The sequence below is a fragment of the Pantherophis guttatus genome, chromosome 1 (assembly GCF_059756535.1).
Source record: "Pantherophis guttatus breed Tessera chromosome 1, ASM5975653v1, whole genome shotgun sequence".
NCBI lineage: Eukaryota > Metazoa > Chordata > Lepidosauria > Squamata > Colubridae > Pantherophis > Pantherophis guttatus.
Window position 1 is genome coordinate 261,683,949 of NC_142063.1, and position 17,371 is coordinate 261,701,319.

Sequence of the window (17,371 nt, forward strand, 5' to 3'; positions counted from 1 at the left end):
GGTGTCACCTGAAATGGAATGGAATAGAAAGTAGTTTATTATTGGGTTATGCTCATAGAATAATCTGTAGAAAAAGTCATATGATAGTCGCTCTTTACCATGTATCAGTGATCCAAGGAATGTTTTCTAAACTGCTTTTTACCACCCAAGAAAAGAAAAAGTGAATGCTATATAGCAATCAGATTGAAGAGATTGCTGTTTAGGAAGCATATATGCTTTTTATGATTTTCTGCAACCAAATATGACATTTTAGTGACATTTTGCCATTCTTTTAAAAATCTGAAGCCATCAGTCATAGGAGCAATCATCCCTGGTTAAGTGGAAATTTATTAAGTGTGGGTTACACCATCTTTTCTATCACAGAAATTAGTCTCTTATTAGTCCTTCCATTCCCCACTATCCTGTCAGAGTTGAAGAAGCTTCTTGGATGAGAAGCAAAACGTCTTCAAAAGAAAAAAAAAACAAGAAAGTCCAGTTGCCGCCTGAAAAAGCATCTTTGGGATAGTCTCTGCTTACTTACTTTGCTGGCCTAAATACGTTATAAAGAATCAAGTGTCTTGTTGATTTAAATTTGTGCTCAATTGTATATTGTATATTGAAGTGTGTACTGGAATTTCAAATGACTCTGAATTGCCATGTCTTAATTTAGCTTGCTTTGGCCATGTATGTGCTAAAATGGCAATGAAGCGAAAAGGGCTTGCAATGTTGACATCCAAATTTGTGAGACATTTTCCATATCGGAGTGCTTTTTCCACAGAGAATTGTTATTATTTTCTCTACACATGATGTACTATTGCCGAAATTCATTCTAACCATTCCTTAAATCGGGCCAATTTTATTGGGGATAGGAAAAGTTGTAATTCAGCAATATGGAGGACCATTGATTCTACGAGTCTGGTAAGAATTAATTACTGCAACTATGTTGATTCGTTGGCTATTAATAGCTATTTCAGAGTTATCTCTTAGGAACATCTTTCAGTTAAGTGGCATAGATTCAGAAGTTTTGGATGAGCTCAGCAAATGAATTAAGGTGATTTTTTTTCCTTTCAAAAAGTGCAATAAGTATTAAATATACCAGCAATAACTTTGTAATAGTTTGAAAAATTGCAAAAAGCCAGTATCGTTTTTTGTTATATGCAAAATTAAATATATCACATGTACGTCTGTGCTCACAAAGTGTAACATCAGTTTACATACCTCTAGGCAACATGCTGCCCATTTCCTTAATTGGAGATAATTCCACTGAATTCCAGGTGGTATCCTTGACAAATAAAATGACAAATCCAGGGCAGAAAGTCAGAGCTTCTGCTGATAACTTGGGGAGCAAATCAAAACACCACAGGAAAACTAGACACTAGATCTGTAATGTAACTGTATATTTATTTCTTTTTAAACAACACTCCTTAAATGTATTGCAATTCAATATACAAATGTGTTTTCACAGAATTATAATCCACTAAATAGCACAGAAAATAACCCAGCTCTTTTGTTGTTGTCAACTTGGGTAGATGTGTGTATATCTGGGGGCATCCATCATACCTTTAAACATGTAAGGAATGGTTCCTCCCAAACTTCTCCCAAGACAACTGAATGCTATAAATGCCCTAAATCTTGATTTTCCCCACTGATCTTTCCTTTTAGATAGATCTGTCAATATGAAAGACACTTTTTTCCCCCAACAAGGAAGAATGTCCGTCCCCAAATAGCTGTGAACAACTATTTCTCTCCTTTCCATAACCCAACCTACCTCTCTGAAGTGAGATAACTTGGCAATATGACTCAGTTCCTTGTTCTCGACTAGTATGGAACTACCCCCCCCAGCTTTGTGGCTTTCATGGCTCTGTCTCCTGCATGCAGTGCCCAGCACTGACTGAGAAGCTGTCGGGCCAGCCGATTATCTAAGCTCTGTGCAGACCAACCTGTGCTTCCTCATCTGGAGTAGAAGTTTGATTCCTCTGTAATCAAGGCTAAGGATGCCAGATTTCCTTGCTCTTGTTTTAAAGACACTTCAATACTGATATGTGATGTCCTGTCACCCGATCTTGCTTCTCTTCTAGTCAAGATCCCACTGTTCACTGACCCTCACTAGAAATGGGAAGAACCCTTTAAGCATTCACACAATAGATATGAAATTGCACCAGTTTTTGAAGTTGCATATATTTACACAGGGTGGAATGTTTTCCCATATTCTTTTTAAAGGAGCATATAGCAACATGTTCACATAAGACCAAATACTTTTAATATATTTATAACTGTTTTATAAAGCTTTGAAAAAACTCACAATAGCACATGGTTTTACTTTAATGCTTTACGGTACTATCTCTTTAAAATCACAATCAGCACTTTTAAGTTATAGTTGATCCAGCAAACAAGAGACAAAAAAAATTACAAGAGTAAAGAATGGACTGATACATCCTTTTATCTTATTTTTTTTTAAACTAATGCATAAGTGCAGAATAAGATAAGATACTCTAGTTTAAATATCTTGTTTACAATATACATTTTTGTTCTAATAATGCAACAGTAAATCCCATGCTTCACATAGAAAAGCAACCCGCAACATTAAGAAAAAATGTACAATTTATGAAACAAAGTAAATAAATATTAGTATTACAGAATCAGAGCTGTACATAAAAGCTGTTCAGTTTTTAATCATATAAAAATATTTTAGTGCAACCTCACATATATATTGATGCTTTTTTTGTTTTTTGCTTTACATCGTTTAGGTCAAAGTGTCCCAAAAAGGAAAGAAATTACATTTATTACAAAGCAGATACACAAATTCTAAAATATGTACAAATTACTGCTAAAAAATGCTTATAAGAATATAAGCAAAAGTAAAGAAAAGGCACAAACACCTGTACAGGTTAAAAGTACCAGACCCAATAAGAATTTTGAAATTTCATTTTGGTCAGGCTCATGATGACTTGTAGTTTTACTCAATTCTTTTGATACAACAAAAGTATATATAATAGCAAACTACTGTAACTTAGAACCAGCATGCTATAAATTCAAATACTTCCTTCTATCACTGGGGAAGGGGCGTGGGGAGTCAACAAGTTTTCACACCTCAGAGATTACTGTGGTTTGCTTTTTTCGGAGGGTGACTCTCTCCTTTCCTGTGTGCTTGAATCTTTCCTACTCGGGTAGACTGATGGTCTGACCTCCACACTGCTTTTGCTGTAAAAGGTGGAATGAGATACTACAGTCTGCTGTGATGTACCAAAAAGGTCCTTTTCACCACTGTGCAAGTCAGGGTTGGTGGCTGAGGCACAGATCTGGCCTGGCTCAGAGCCACTAAAGTGTTCCATGCTAAAATGTGCACTTTCCAAGGGTTTCCGGAAGGGCTCGGAATCCCTTTCTGTTTGCTCCGTCCCATGGAGGATTTCCTCTGTGGCAATGCGGAGAGAGGCTATGGCTTTTGTACAAGTCTGTATATTTTCTTCCTGCTCCCTCTCCACGACCCCCCCTTCCTCCGAAGTGCTCTTTTTCATCAACAGTAACCCGGAAGTCGATGTGCTGCCTTGAGCCATCATATGCAAAGAGGGAGGACGGGCACGTTTCTCCTGATGCTTTGGAGGAGTGCAAGATTCCCACTGCTTCTCCTCAGAACTTTCTTTGGAGAGAGACCAGATGGACGGAGTGTGTAAACCAGACAGGGCTGCAGGTAGCGAGTGGACGATTTGGATGCCCCCAATGGGCATCATAGGGATAGGCGCACGAAGTTGCTGCTGGGAGTGTAGTGGAAGATGACTGAAGACGTAGTCGGTAGGACCCTCAGGAAACAGGTTAGGGATGTGATGCTCCAGAATGCCTTTTTCTCCAGGCAAGTTGAAATAGGGTGGCTCCAACAATCCTGCTCTTGAATTCTGTAAACAGACAAAAAAACCCCCAAAGATCAGCAACAGCTTCTGAGTTCGGAGAGGGGACTTGCACCATTCGTGTTCATAGCTTGGCAAAACACTCATTCCCTACAGCACTTTGATTACCCTAACCAACTATATTTAGGATTAAAGATCACACTACATCTTAAGACAAATATATTTAGAGAAGGACATAGTCTTGCTGGCTGAAATGCTCGCGGGGGAAAAAAATCAATGAGGCAGGCTAGAGTGAAAGCTTCATTGTGGGAATCCTCTGAAGTTTCCGAAGGAAGTTTCTAAAGCAACTACAAAAGTTAGTTTAAGAAACTACTACACATGAAGTCGTTCATGAAATCTCAAAATTTAAACAGCACAAGGAAATACTCCTTTAAATGCTCTGTAGCACTGAGTGAGATAGGAGTTTATTTAGGTTGAACATATTTTAATCCTGTTTTAATCCTGGCTACCTTCTCGAATTGTATGATTCAGAAAGAAGCCAGGTGCACAATTCTTTCCCAAATAATTAATGAAGAATTTGAGGAGGGGATCACTTTACAATTCACTGAGAAACATGCAGGCAGATGTTGATAACAAGAGTTATTTATTCATAGTTTTATATTTATAATTTATGTTGATCGTGATAACTTGATAATTATCATGATGTTCTGTACTGTACAGGTAGCCCTTGACTTAAGACCACAATTGACACCAAAATTTCCATTGTTAAGCAAGAGAGTTGTTAAGTGGGACATGGCACATTTAATGACCTTTTAGCCATGATGGTTAAAAGAATCACTACAGTTGTTAAGCGAATCACATGGTCATTAAGAAAATCTGGCTTCCCTCTGAGAAGCTTCCTAGGAATATTGCAAATGATAAGCCCAGGTTCCTAGAATGCTCCAACCATTGTAAATACATGCCAGTTGCCAAGCAGCCCAAGTTTGATCTGAGGGGATGCTGCAATGGTCACGGGTCACTTTTTTCAGTGCCATTGTAACTTTGAATGGACATTAAATGAGTGGCTGTAAGTCCAGAACTACCTGTATGCTGCTACTCTAAGCTGCAGAGTCAAATAACTTAAGTGGCCTAAAAGAGATTTGTAAACAAATAAAGAAATCATCCCTTTCCAAAGGACAGTTTACAAAAGCCAGAAAAATACAAATAATCGATAGTATACACATCAAAACTATCTAATAATTGCTTGTAACAAAGCTTGTAAATAATAATAGCTTGTAATAAAGCTATTTAAGGTGGTATATCATTGAGCAATTGACGAAAAGAGTTTTGGTGTTTCAGATATTGGGAGGCAACAGGTTCACTCCTTCTACCTTAGATAGATCCTGAGTAATCCTTCCCTGCAGTAAAACAGAGCGGAGTAGATCTGGTAAATAAATATCTCAAATTAAAAAAACTCTAGGTCTCAGTGCTGCAAAAGTGACATTACGGAAGTTTAGCCACTGCTTTGCCTGCTGAATTTTAACCCTTTTTCCTTATGTCTAATTAGGGAATCTAGCTTTCCTTTCTTTCTCCTCTATTTACCTCTTCCATCTACTAATTTCTCCCACCTTTTCCAATGCTACTCTACTTTATCTCTTACCCCATTTTTATCCTAGTTACTGTCTCATCCTTTTTGGATGCTTCTGCGGGAAGGAGGGTTTGGGAAAAAAATCTTTAAACAAGTATATACCCAAATGTTTGTTATGGGTGTCACAGCACACATTTTGGGGAGATGGCAGGATTGTTTGCAGCTACAGTTGGCAACCCAAATATGACAAGCAGTGCATTCTCATAATTTTTGTCTGTTTTAATTTATATTCTGTTCTCTTTTGTGGGGGAAGGTACTTTTGAATTTAGGTTTAGGTATAAATAAATTTAAAAAGTAAGGATGCTTGTTCTAAAAATATATGCTGACCGGCATGAAACCGCACAGAGCAATTACTCATACAGCTAATCATTTTTATCTAAAAACACAGCTGATTTCAGACAGGTTTTTTTTTAATGTAATACAATTATTCATGTCGGTATTTGAACTTACTGTTTCTATCTAATACATCCTAATTTCCATACAGTTAACCACTGTTGTTATAACATTTGGAGAATTGCCACAGAGAAGACTTTAATGAAATGAAATATATCTGATATATAATAGGTGGCACCAAGCAAAAATGAAGACAGTGTGGATCAGAGACCACTAGATTTACCTCTGACACAATGTAAAAATTATCCTTAAGAAGCAAAGGACTTTCATATTTGAAAACCTGTACACTATTTTCTAAAACTTCAGCTGGCCATATAAAGATATTATTTCCATATGTATTCCATTTCTGTATTAGATCCAAATCTCTTCTGGCCAGTCAAAGCATCCTGGGGGACATGTGGTTGGATCCAAGCAATGGTAAATTCATCTTTCAGGAAATAAGTGATCCTGCTCTTAAGGAAGGGGTGGTTTATCGCCTCTTCAAAAAACCATCACCAGATCTATGGGCTAGATACATTTCTTCCTTTTTAGGGAAGGTTGTTGAAAAGGAGATTGGTTTGAACTTCTGGCAGGACTGGAAGAAACGTATTATCTATACCAGGGGTGTCAAACTCGCATTGTCACGCCGGCATCACATGACGTTTCGTGACTTTTTCCCCTTCGCTAAAACAGGCATGGGCGTGGCCAGCATGTGACACATCCGGGCCGTGGGCCGTGAGTTTGACAGCCCTGATCTAGGCCCTTTTCTGTTGGGTTTGAGACCTGAGTATTGAGACCGCATCTATATCACTTGCTGATTATTTTTGGTGGGATCAGAATAGAGTTGTTGTTGTTGTTGTTGTTGTTGTTGTTGTTGTTGTTGTTATTTATTTATTTATTTATTTATTTTTTAATTTGTATACCGCCCTTCTCCAACAGGACTCAGGGCGGTGAACAGCCACGGTAAAACATAACATATAAAATTTAAAAGCAGTTTAAAAGACATTAAATAATTTTGGCCATCAATTTAAAACAACCCAGTTAAAACCAATTATAAATTAAAACCGAAAGGAGGGGATCAAGCCACCCCGGCTAGATGAAATAGATGTGTTTTCAGGGCCCGACGAAAAGTCCGGAGGTCTGGTATCGTGCGTATCTCTGGGGGTAGGTCGTTCCAGAGGGCAGGTACCACCACAGAGAAGGCTCTCCCCCTGGGGGTTGCTAGCCGACATTGTCTGGCCGACGGCACCCTGACGAGGCCCTCTCTGTGCGAGCGAACTGGCCGGTGGGAGGCTATTGGTGGCAGAAGGCAGTCTCGTAGATACCCCGGCCCTAAGCCATGGAGCGCTTTAAAGGTGGTCACCAACACCTTGAAGCGCACCCGGAAGACCACAGGAAGCCAGTGCAGCTCGCGCAGGAGAGGTGTCACATGGGAGCGCCCTGTTGCTCCCATAATCCCCTGCGCGGCCGCATTCTGGACCAACTGGAGCCTCTGGGTGCACCCCAAGGGGAGCCCCATGTAGAGAGCATTGCAGTAGTCCAGGCGGGAAGTGACGAGTGCCTGAGTGACCGTGAGTAGGGAGTCCCGATCTAGAAAGGAACGCAAGTGGCGTATCAGGCGGACCTGATAAAAAGCCCCCCTGGCCACGGCCGTCATATGCTCTTCTAAAGACAGCCGTGTATCCAGGAGGACGCCCAAGTTGCGAGCCCTTTCCGTGGGGGCCAATGATTTGCCCCCAATAACCAGCGATGGCACCAGCTGGCTATATCGGGATGCCAGAAGCCACAGCCACTCGGTCTTGGAAGGGTTGAGTCGGAGCCTGTTTCTCCCCATCCAGGCCCGCACGGCCTCCAGGCACCGGGACATCACTTCAAGGGCATCATTGGGGTGGCCTGGGGTGGATATGTACAGCTGAGTGTCATCAGTGTACTGATGGAACTCCACCCCAAAGCCACGGATGATCTCACCCAGCGGCTTTACATAAATGTTGAATAGAAGGGGCGAGAGGACCGACCCTTGTGGCACCCCACAAACAAGGCGCCTCGGGGTCAACCGCTGTATCTATTCTGGCCCTCCTTAAACTCTCAGCATTTTTTGTAAAATGCTAACCCCAAATTGTTCATGAATCATTTTCAAAATTCTCAACAACAGCAGCATTTTTTGATGCCATGTTTCTGGACTGGCTTGGGGGGTGGGAGAGAGGAGCACGAAGTTGAAATAGTTCTGTTCTACGGCCTGCTAGAGTTGATATCAAAGGGCGGAATTCCAGCTTATTTCTCTTGCTTTACAGGGTTCCTTGGGGTTCTGTTCTCTCCCCAATGCTATTGATACTCACTAACTCTCTGTGATTCTTGTCAGAGGTTTCCACAAGAAGATTAATTACATGACACATTTGGGGTCCCAGGTTGCTTCATTTCTGTTCTACAGTTTTCATCCATGTAAAGAAGAAAATTATTTATTTAAATACATAGAACAAAGATCCAACTGTACATGAATGAAAAGACAGCAGTATAAGTAAATTTTTTCTCCTTTCCATCAAAGCTTCCAAAAAGCCATACAGGAACTAGCAGATAAGGAAGGATCTGGGACATGGGACAGGAAACTGCAGTAATAGAGAAGAAGCAAATAAAAAACAAAAACCTGGGCAAAAACGAGTGTTTTTGGGCCTCATGTCTCTCTGATTAACATCAAGATACAAGGATTTGTCTGTCAACCAAAACCAATATCCTAGCAATTAAGCCAATCCTGAGAGTCCGGTTTCCATTAACTCAGAATCCAATTGACATAATAGAAGAAAGAATGTTAAAATGTTTTTTTTTAAATTTTATTTTGTAGATAATCATTTTAGGTGGCCTGTTTCCACATTATTTTCAACTTACCGAATGTCCCAGGGGAAGTGATTCGGATTGCATATACTGGCCCAAGGGCAACGATGGGTTATGGTATAAGCCTCTTCGGGGTGATGCTGCTCTAATTGAGGCCATGTATCGCCTTTCTCTTCGTGGAGACATTTCTCTTCGAGAAGATGCATCCTTTCCAGGAGACATCGGCCTCCGTGGTGACAGATGCCGTCTTGGGGAGGCATCTCTGCGTGGTGATAACTCTCTTCTTAGGACAGCTTCCTTTCTGGGTGAAATATGTCTGATAGGTGAAATCTCTCTTCTTGGTGATAGATGCCTTCTAGGTGACAGATCTCCTTTGGGTATTAAATATCTCTTTGGTGAGTTATCTCTGTATGGTGAGGAATCATACCCAGGGGATGACTGTTGGCTGGATGATGAAAGATCTCTAGGAGATGAGTTGGACTCCAAGGAAATCATATAATCTTCATCCATGCAGCTAGGTATGTCAAGTCTGTCTTTGTCAGGTTCTGAATCTGTACTTTTATTCTGGAAAAACCTTTGATACTCTGTCATTGGCGAATCATCACAAGAATCACTTGTTGATAAGAGATGAGTAACCTGAATGCTAGGTAAAGTGACCAAATAACTTATCAAGGAGGAATGTCCTACAGCACTCTCAGGAGAACCCCCATAAGATGTGGTAGCAGTATTCACAGATAATGATGAAAATCGGGGTGGCTGGGGACTAGTGCTTCGAGATCTTGTCTTGGGCGTGGAGTCTCCGAGAGCATCATCAAAATCCTCCTCATCCTCATCATCCTCATCATTGTCTTCTCCATCTTCTCCATCAGACTCCTCAGCATCAGAGAACTGATGGTCAGTTGATGTGCCAGTCATGTTGTTCTTCTCAATTTCTTGATGGTTATCTTCCATATTTTCTAAAATAAATGTAACAAATCAATACGTCATTTGCAGGGACACAAAACTGAACTTGACTGCAGATCTTTTTTGCCTATAAAGCTATTGATTGTACCTAAAGCTCCCACTACAATATGATACAGACAGATGCTTTTCAGTAATACATGGGTAAAAAGTCTACTTTGGATGTTTTTCTACACCATCAAATACTTAAACCTTTTTAATTTCCATGCCTCTCTGAAACTATTTGCAAAATTGTATAAATTCAGAGTACAACCAAGATTTCATGACATTTGATCATTTATATGACCCTCGAATACTTGATTAATAACTATATACCCGCTTCAAGGAATTAAGTTGATTGGGGTTATATCTATGCAGAGTTGTACTAGTGTAGCTATCCAGTAATATGCTTTTAAAAAGTGTATTATACCACTAAGTTATGCCTAAACTAATATTTTTCTCCCGCTAAAGACACTCAGAGCTGAGATGCTCAGATAACTTATATAAAGTGAGGCAAACTTTAATAGCAATGTGCGGTGCCAAAAAAAATTACACCCTTTTGAAATATGTCAGCCTCTAAGAATATTGTGTGCTAGAAAAGTTGTAGACCTGAGTGGGTTGGGATAAGAGTGAGATGAGGAGACAACACAAAAATAACCTTTACGTTCTATAAGCTTCAAACCAATAAGCCAACATTATTTTCAATGCTTTAATGCTGATAAGAGGAAAGCTTAAAATTCTTAACAATCATATACCTGCTTCTTCAGTTTCTGTGTCATCCACTGATGTCATTGATACCCCCAGTTCCAAGCATTTTTTCATGTGCGCTTTTGACTTCATATGCTTTGTCAGATTCCCTGTAGAAAACACAAGGATAAGCCAGACAAGTTAGCATCTGTCTAGAATTCATACTGACTCTTATGAAGAGAGGTTTCCCATCTTTTCCTAGAAATCGAATTAGTGAACTGGACACAGAGAGATAAAACATATTCAATTTATATAAATATCATTTCAGCAAGAATGATTTCACAGAAGTGCATGTGTTTCAGAAGGCTGTCACTGAGTGGGAAAAATGGAAAATGTCAGGCCAGATGTTCTACCATCTGACATAATTATTCTTCCTCCCACCTTGAAAAGAAGAGGAAACAAATGATTAATCTAGGACTGACCAGTGCATATAATGTGGTCTCAGGTAGGATATTTTGGAGCTGCCTTTTAATGGGTGAAAAAGGAGTTCTGCCAACCACAGCTCCTCATTAAGGCAAGGAAAACCTCTTGCACTTTTGCTCCTCTACTATCTCTATTTCAACAGCGGTTAGGGGAGAAGAAGGGAAGTATTAAATGTGGCTTCAAAGGATCTAGGAAAGTCAAAATCCTTCCAGATTCCCACAACTGAAGTTTACACCTGCACAGCCCCTCCCTAAAATTGTCCAGAATCTACAGCACTCCCGTCACTGTTATATGACACCTTGTAGGAGAGTATTTTTAGAAAGAAATGACTGCACTATAAAAAAATTAGTCAAAGGAGAAAAAAAAGAAACAGCTGCTGCTGTGATCTCTGACCCTGAATGCATCAAACAAGAAGGACATGAACACTTGGCAGAAACTTCACAAGGTGTTTTCCCATTTGCAAGCCTCTGATATCTAAATTACTTCATTGTAAGCCACTCAAAGTCAGGAAAGTGAGACGTGCAGCTATATAAACTGAATAATAAATACTTCCAAACTATAGCCAGCAAAAAATTGTTTGGCATTTTTGAGGCTAACGCAGGTATTATTGTTTAACCTTGTGGATTATTTTATTTATTAAGTTTATAAAAAAAGTCTCTCAGAGTTTATGGTTAGACGTATTAAATCTAGATGTATTTATTTATTATCTATTTATTAAACAAATGTATATATTTGTACCCATAGCTGACTGGGCAGCTTGCAACATTTAAAAAATCCACCATATAATAAAAACCCTTAAGAAAAAAAACCACCTTTCATCTCCACCCCCAGGTGGAGTTTGATTGTCTCAATCTCCTTTTGTGTTTCCCAGGACTGTTGACCAAACCACATTTTTAGGGCCTTTTGGAAGAGCAACAGGTGAGAGTCAACTTTACCTCAGGAAAATAAAGTTCCATAAAGAAGGACTATCTACTGAGAAGGCCTTTTTTCGTGGTTCCACCAGATAAGGTAAAAGTTCTTCTTGCACATATGTGCTAGTTGTTCCTGAATCTAGGGGGCAGTGCTCATCTCCGTTTCAAAGCCGAAGAGCCAGCGCTGTCCGAAGACATCTCCGTGGTCATGTGGCCAGCATGAATAAACGTCAAAGGCGCACGGAACACTGTTATCTTCCCACCAAAGTTGGTCCCTATTTTTCTACTGGGACAAGTAATGGGAGCTCACCACGTTACACGGCACTAGGGATTAGAACTGCCAACCTTTCAATCAACAAGCTCAGCGTCTTAGCCACTGAGCCACCACTAGATACCATCAGATAGCCCTCCTTAATCTGGATAGATGTAATAGGGCAATCCTTCAAATAGCCTGGCTCCAAGACATATAGGGCTTTAAGGGTGATAACTATATGGTTCAAGCAAATCCAGCGCCCAAAAAGCCCATTTAAAGAAAGGGCATTTGTACGGCCTACCAAAGAGGTTATGCTCCTGAACAAAGCAGGGAATTAATTCCACAGAACTGGGATAATCAAAGAGCAGGTTCAACAGTGAATCACTATGGGACAAGCCAATGGGGATGTGGAGGAATGTGGAGGATTTTATAGAAATTCAGTTCCACTTCCTTACACGCAAGTACATGAAAACTTACTCCAGAATAAATTTGCAAGTCCTTGAGGTGCAACTAGACTAACTTTTACAACAGGCTGCAAGTTCTTATCGAAATATAATTAACAATCAGATACATTTGAAAAAAAATGAGTTCATAAATAGTTCTGTTAATTGTGTTATCCTCCCTACAGATATTTGCTGATTCTTCACACTATTTAGTCTCAATGTAACACTTTAAGCATGCGAAAGTATCAAATTTTACAGGAGACTTTTGCTGCCTGATGACCTCCAGATGTGTTGGATTACAACTCCCCAATATCTCAGTACATCTGAGATATACCAGATGTGTATATACTAACCTGGAAAGATTGACCGATAACATCAAATGCTGCTGAGAGATTGAACTGTATTGATACTGCAAAATTAAGCAGATTTCGCCTCCTCTGTACATGAGACACGGTGGCGCAGTGGTTAGAGTGCAGTACTGCAGGCTACTTCTGCTGACTGCCGCTGACTGCAATATGGCAGTTCAAATCTCACCAGGCTCAAGGTTGACTCAGCCTTCCATCTTTCCGAGGTGGGTAAAATGAGGTCCTAAATTGTTGGGGGCAATATGCTGACTCAGAAAAACTGCTTAGAGAGGGCTATAAAGCACTGTAAAGTGGCATAGAAGTTTAAGTGTTATTGCTACATACAGAGAGTAGATATTTCCCCACTGTCATTAGGAACAGGAGTAAACCACCAATGGCTCTAGCATTATAAATTAGGCAATTGGCATTATTTTCATTAAGAAGGGAGGGATTGATTAAAGACACAGTTCTGGCAACTGCGGCCATCACTTGATAAAGAGTTTTGCAGAGATGCTAAACGGAAGCTGCTTCTCCTCCCCTGTGGCAGTGAGTACCCATGTACATGTGCTAGTAGATCTCCATCCATAATTCATGTCCGCATGGAGGGAAGAGCCCACCCGGAGTCTGTGGAATGGTGCATTATTAATAATTGTGAAACTGACCCATCATAAAGGCAGCTTAGGAATTCTCCACTTGGCACAGCTAAAGTTCCATTTCTGCAACGTTCTGCTGCAAATGTACAACCTCTTTGATGCAATTGATATTTGCACCACAACATTTTCAGGAGAAAAGTAATAATTGCCAAGGTAATTTTATGCCCGCTACATTTCCTCTGCAGACAGATAGACTTAATGTAGTTACACAGAGTGGCTTTCTCCCTCGAATCAAATCTGGAATCTCTTATTCAAATAGGAGTGGTGCCTTTTCACGAAGGCTCATTTTCAGAAATAAAATATGACAACTAGTGTGGGCTCCTGAGATCAGGCTGGTTGGCAAGGGGGATCTGGCCAGCCCCTTGAGAGAAATAAAAGCTCCCTTGGTTTAGAATAGAATAGAACAACAGAGTTGGAAGGGAACTTGGAGGTCTTCTAGTCCAACCCCCTGCTTAAGCAGGAAACCCTACAACACTTCAGACAAATGGTTATCCAACCTAAGAAAATGTTTCTTACACTTTGAAGGATGGAAGTCAGAGCAAAAGGAGGATATTTTGTCATCAGCCCAGCAAATAAACAAATAAAATAAAACTGATTGGATACCTTTTGTTTTGAAGGCAAAATTACACAGCTTGCATATATAAGGCCGTACATCAGTGTGAGTCCGGATATGCTTTTTCAGCATGCTGGGTTTCTTGCAACGGATTCCACATTCTTCACAAATATACTTTCCACGTCCACGTCCCCTGACATACACATAATCCTCGTTTGATTTATATCTGTAAAAAGAAACCCAGAATGAAATAGGAAACACTTAGCTGGCCATTTTTATTCACAAAGGTTGCATTTCATTGAAGAATTACAAAATGTTACTTTTCAAGGCAGAAACATGGCGTAACAATTTACTACAAAAGTTAACCAGGCTAGAAATGAGGAGATTATGAGATCTAGTTCTTACTGAGGCTCAAACCCAACTAGGTGATTTTGGGCCAGACACCGTCTTAGCCCTAGGAAGAAAACAATGGCAAACCACTTCCATAAATAATGTAAAGAAAACTGCAGGAATTAATCCTGGGTAGTTGCCAGGAGTTAACAATGACTCAAAAGACACACATGTGCATGCACGCGCACACACAGAGTTATGTCTGAACAGGAACACCTATTTAGAGGAAGCTGGGCAATGAATTTTCTCCCCTCCCACTTTTTTTTAAAAAGCCTTCTTAAAAGCTAGCAACTCTGTCAATATTTTTAGGCCTAGGCCCTACTGCGACACTATAAAATTATTTTTCTATAGGATATTCTATATAGTTTCCATGCATTTGTAGAGCAGGACTATGAGCAAATCTGTGTTGCGTTCATGGTTATTTACTATTTTCTATTCAGAAGCATTCGGTGTAACACACAGCACTGTTCCTTGCAAAAAAAAACAGATCAGGCGGTCCACTGAAGGCTATCGTCCCTCCCCCGCCCCCGCCCCCCATGCACACACAGAAAACCAAGGGAATTCTTTCATATGTCAGCATCATGTTGATTGTGACCACATATTTGACAAATGTTCACTGTACGCATCTTCTTACAGACATAGACATTTGCTCAGTGACATTTTTTTCTTGCTGAGCTAGAACTGCTGCACAGATACAAAATGTGCAGATCAGGGGTGGATTTTAGCAGGTTATAACCAGTTCTGGAGAACTGGTAGTAGAAATTTTGAGTAGTTCGGAGAACCGGTAGCAAAAATTCTGACTGGCCCGCCCCCATCTATTCTCTGCCTCCCAAGTCCCAGCTGATTGGGAGGAAATGGGGATTTTGCAGTAATCTTCCCCTGGATTGGGGAGGGTATGGAGATTTTACAGCATCCTTCCCCTGCCATGCCTACCAAGCCATGCCCACCAAGCCATACCACACCCACCAAGCCACACCCACAGAACCGGTAGTAAAAAAATTTGAAACCCACCACTGATGCAGATGTGTGCAAATGTGAACTGCCTAAATGAAATTGTTTTGCTTTTTCAATGCATACTCCTCATTAAAGATATAATATTTAAAATTTCCAGCATTTCCAGATCAGAAAATGAGCCATGGTTATTTTAACACACCTAACACATATCCTCCCTCTCAAAATTCCAAAGAGATCATTCTCCTACAGATCAGCAAAATACGATATCTAAACAATGATTTCTTTATGTTTACTCCATATTTATATCAGGGAAAGAGAACCTTTCATACCCAATTCTGGGAAAGATTTTGAAGATCATAGGCTAACTCCGACTGGGCCAAAGGTAAGAGTAAATAAAGACATAGTAGATAAGAAGACATTTCCAAAATCAGCAAGGACATCAATGGCATACATCACACCTCTATATGCCAGCTCCAGACACTTTCAGTCTTCTTAAAGAGAAGCAAAGAATGACTTCGCCATGGAAGAATTTATCCTTCCAGGCATTTCTCCTTTCAATATACCATAAAACCATTTAAAGCAGCATACGTTTTGCCTAAAGAAGGCTTGCATAAGTTCCTGTGTACATATTCCCAACTGCACAATGCAATTCTATACATTCCTATGCAGAATGTGAGTTCAGCTGATTTCAGTGAGACTTATTCCCATGTAAGCGAGTAGTAAACTTGCACTCTTCAGGAACAGAATCAAACAAGAGAAGAGACAACCAAATAGCGTTTTTCGCAGGACCTTCTGGGGAAGGGAGGGGAGACCAGAATGCCTTTAGCAACAGCAATAGCACTTAGACTTATATACCGCTTCATAGTGCTTTACAGCCCTCTCTAAGCGGTTTACAGAGTCAGCATATTGCCCCCAACAAATCTGGGTCCTCATTTTACCCACCTCAGAAGGATGGAAGGCTGAGTCAACCTTGAGCCTGGTGAGATTCGGTCTGCCAAATTGTTGGCAGCCGGTGATCAGCAGAAGTAGCCTGCAGTACTGCAGTCTAACCACTGCGTCACTGCGGCTCATTTCCTCAAAATAGTTAAGACTTGCCCACAAATCCCTCCGCTTTGCTTCCAGCCATCATTTAAGCAAAAGCCAGATCCTGGAGTCAAAAGTTACACCCGGCCGTAAATGGCTGCTGGTAGTTATTTCATCTTTTTGCCATTGTCAAGTTCCTTCGCTCTTAATCAACTGGGGGTGGGGGGTGGGAGGTAAAACTTTTATCAAGAGGATGCTAAATCACCCACTGATAAATTTAGTGCCAAGAATCCCTAGGAGGAAAGAAAAACAAAACAGGCTCTACAAGTAAATTTATTGTTGATGCTGTTTGGGATCTGTGACGTTTCCAAGGCAAGACTTTGTAAAAGGACCACATTCTGAAAACTTGGGAGATCCCAGGAAAATCATGATAGTTGGTAGATAATAAAAGTCCATTATTCTGTCTAGAAAAGCTGCACCGATCCCATCCCCTCCCTCCCTCCGCCCCTCGCCCCCGTTTCTGAAGGCAGCCAAAGGATTGGTTCTAAAAGGATGTTGCCAATAGTTATCTCATTATGGGAGACCGCATGAACGACTTTCACTACAATTTTGTACATCCCCATTTCCCTTAAAGCAGGATGATTCGCCTGACAATCCTTAACCAGAGAAAAAAAGACTGCATTATTGAAAACATTGTAGAATTTGCTAAATTTTAGAATGGACACATAATGAACAGGACTGGCAAAGCAGAGTATTTCTATTCTATTCTTCTACAAAGCTAATGTTTCTCTTTAGCTTAAGATATTTTAATTTTACTAACAAAGAGTGATGAAAATGACATACAGGTCATGTCTGGCCATGATCCAAAGAGGCCTTTCAGCTAAGAGCTCTGTTGGCTCCATCTAGTCTAATTCATCATCCTCTTGAAACACTGTCAAGTAGACAATTCCTCACAAGGCAAGCTATCATATGTCCCTGTAGTGGGGTGTTACCTTTTTTTTTTTAACCTTATCACTGCTAAAATGTGATCTTTCTTCTGTTGTCATGTTGCAAATGGTTATGCCTTAGTTTAGTTTGGTTTGGTTTATTTAT

General features: G+C 40.3%; 1 protein-coding gene across 10 annotated transcripts in view; it reads right to left on the reverse strand.

Moving 5' to 3' along the window:
* Positions 1-1,361: 1,361 nt before the first annotated feature.
* HIVEP2 (HIVEP zinc finger 2) overlaps positions 1,362-17,371 on the reverse strand; it is a 145,085-nt gene continuing 129,075 nt past the window's right edge. For all 10 annotated transcript variants that reach the window (XM_034418935.3, XM_060692258.2, XM_034418934.3 and 7 more), the window contains 4 exons: positions 13,963-14,138; positions 10,341-10,442; positions 8,701-9,602; positions 1,362-3,869 (listed from right to left, as the gene is read on the reverse strand). In XM_034418935.3, coding sequence (XP_034274826.2) covers positions 3,078-3,869; positions 8,701-9,602; positions 10,341-10,442; positions 13,963-14,138 — 1,972 coding nt within the window. In that variant the 3' untranslated portion in view covers positions 1,362-3,077. The remainder of the gene's footprint in view (positions 3,870-8,700; positions 9,603-10,340; positions 10,443-13,962; positions 14,139-17,371) is intronic.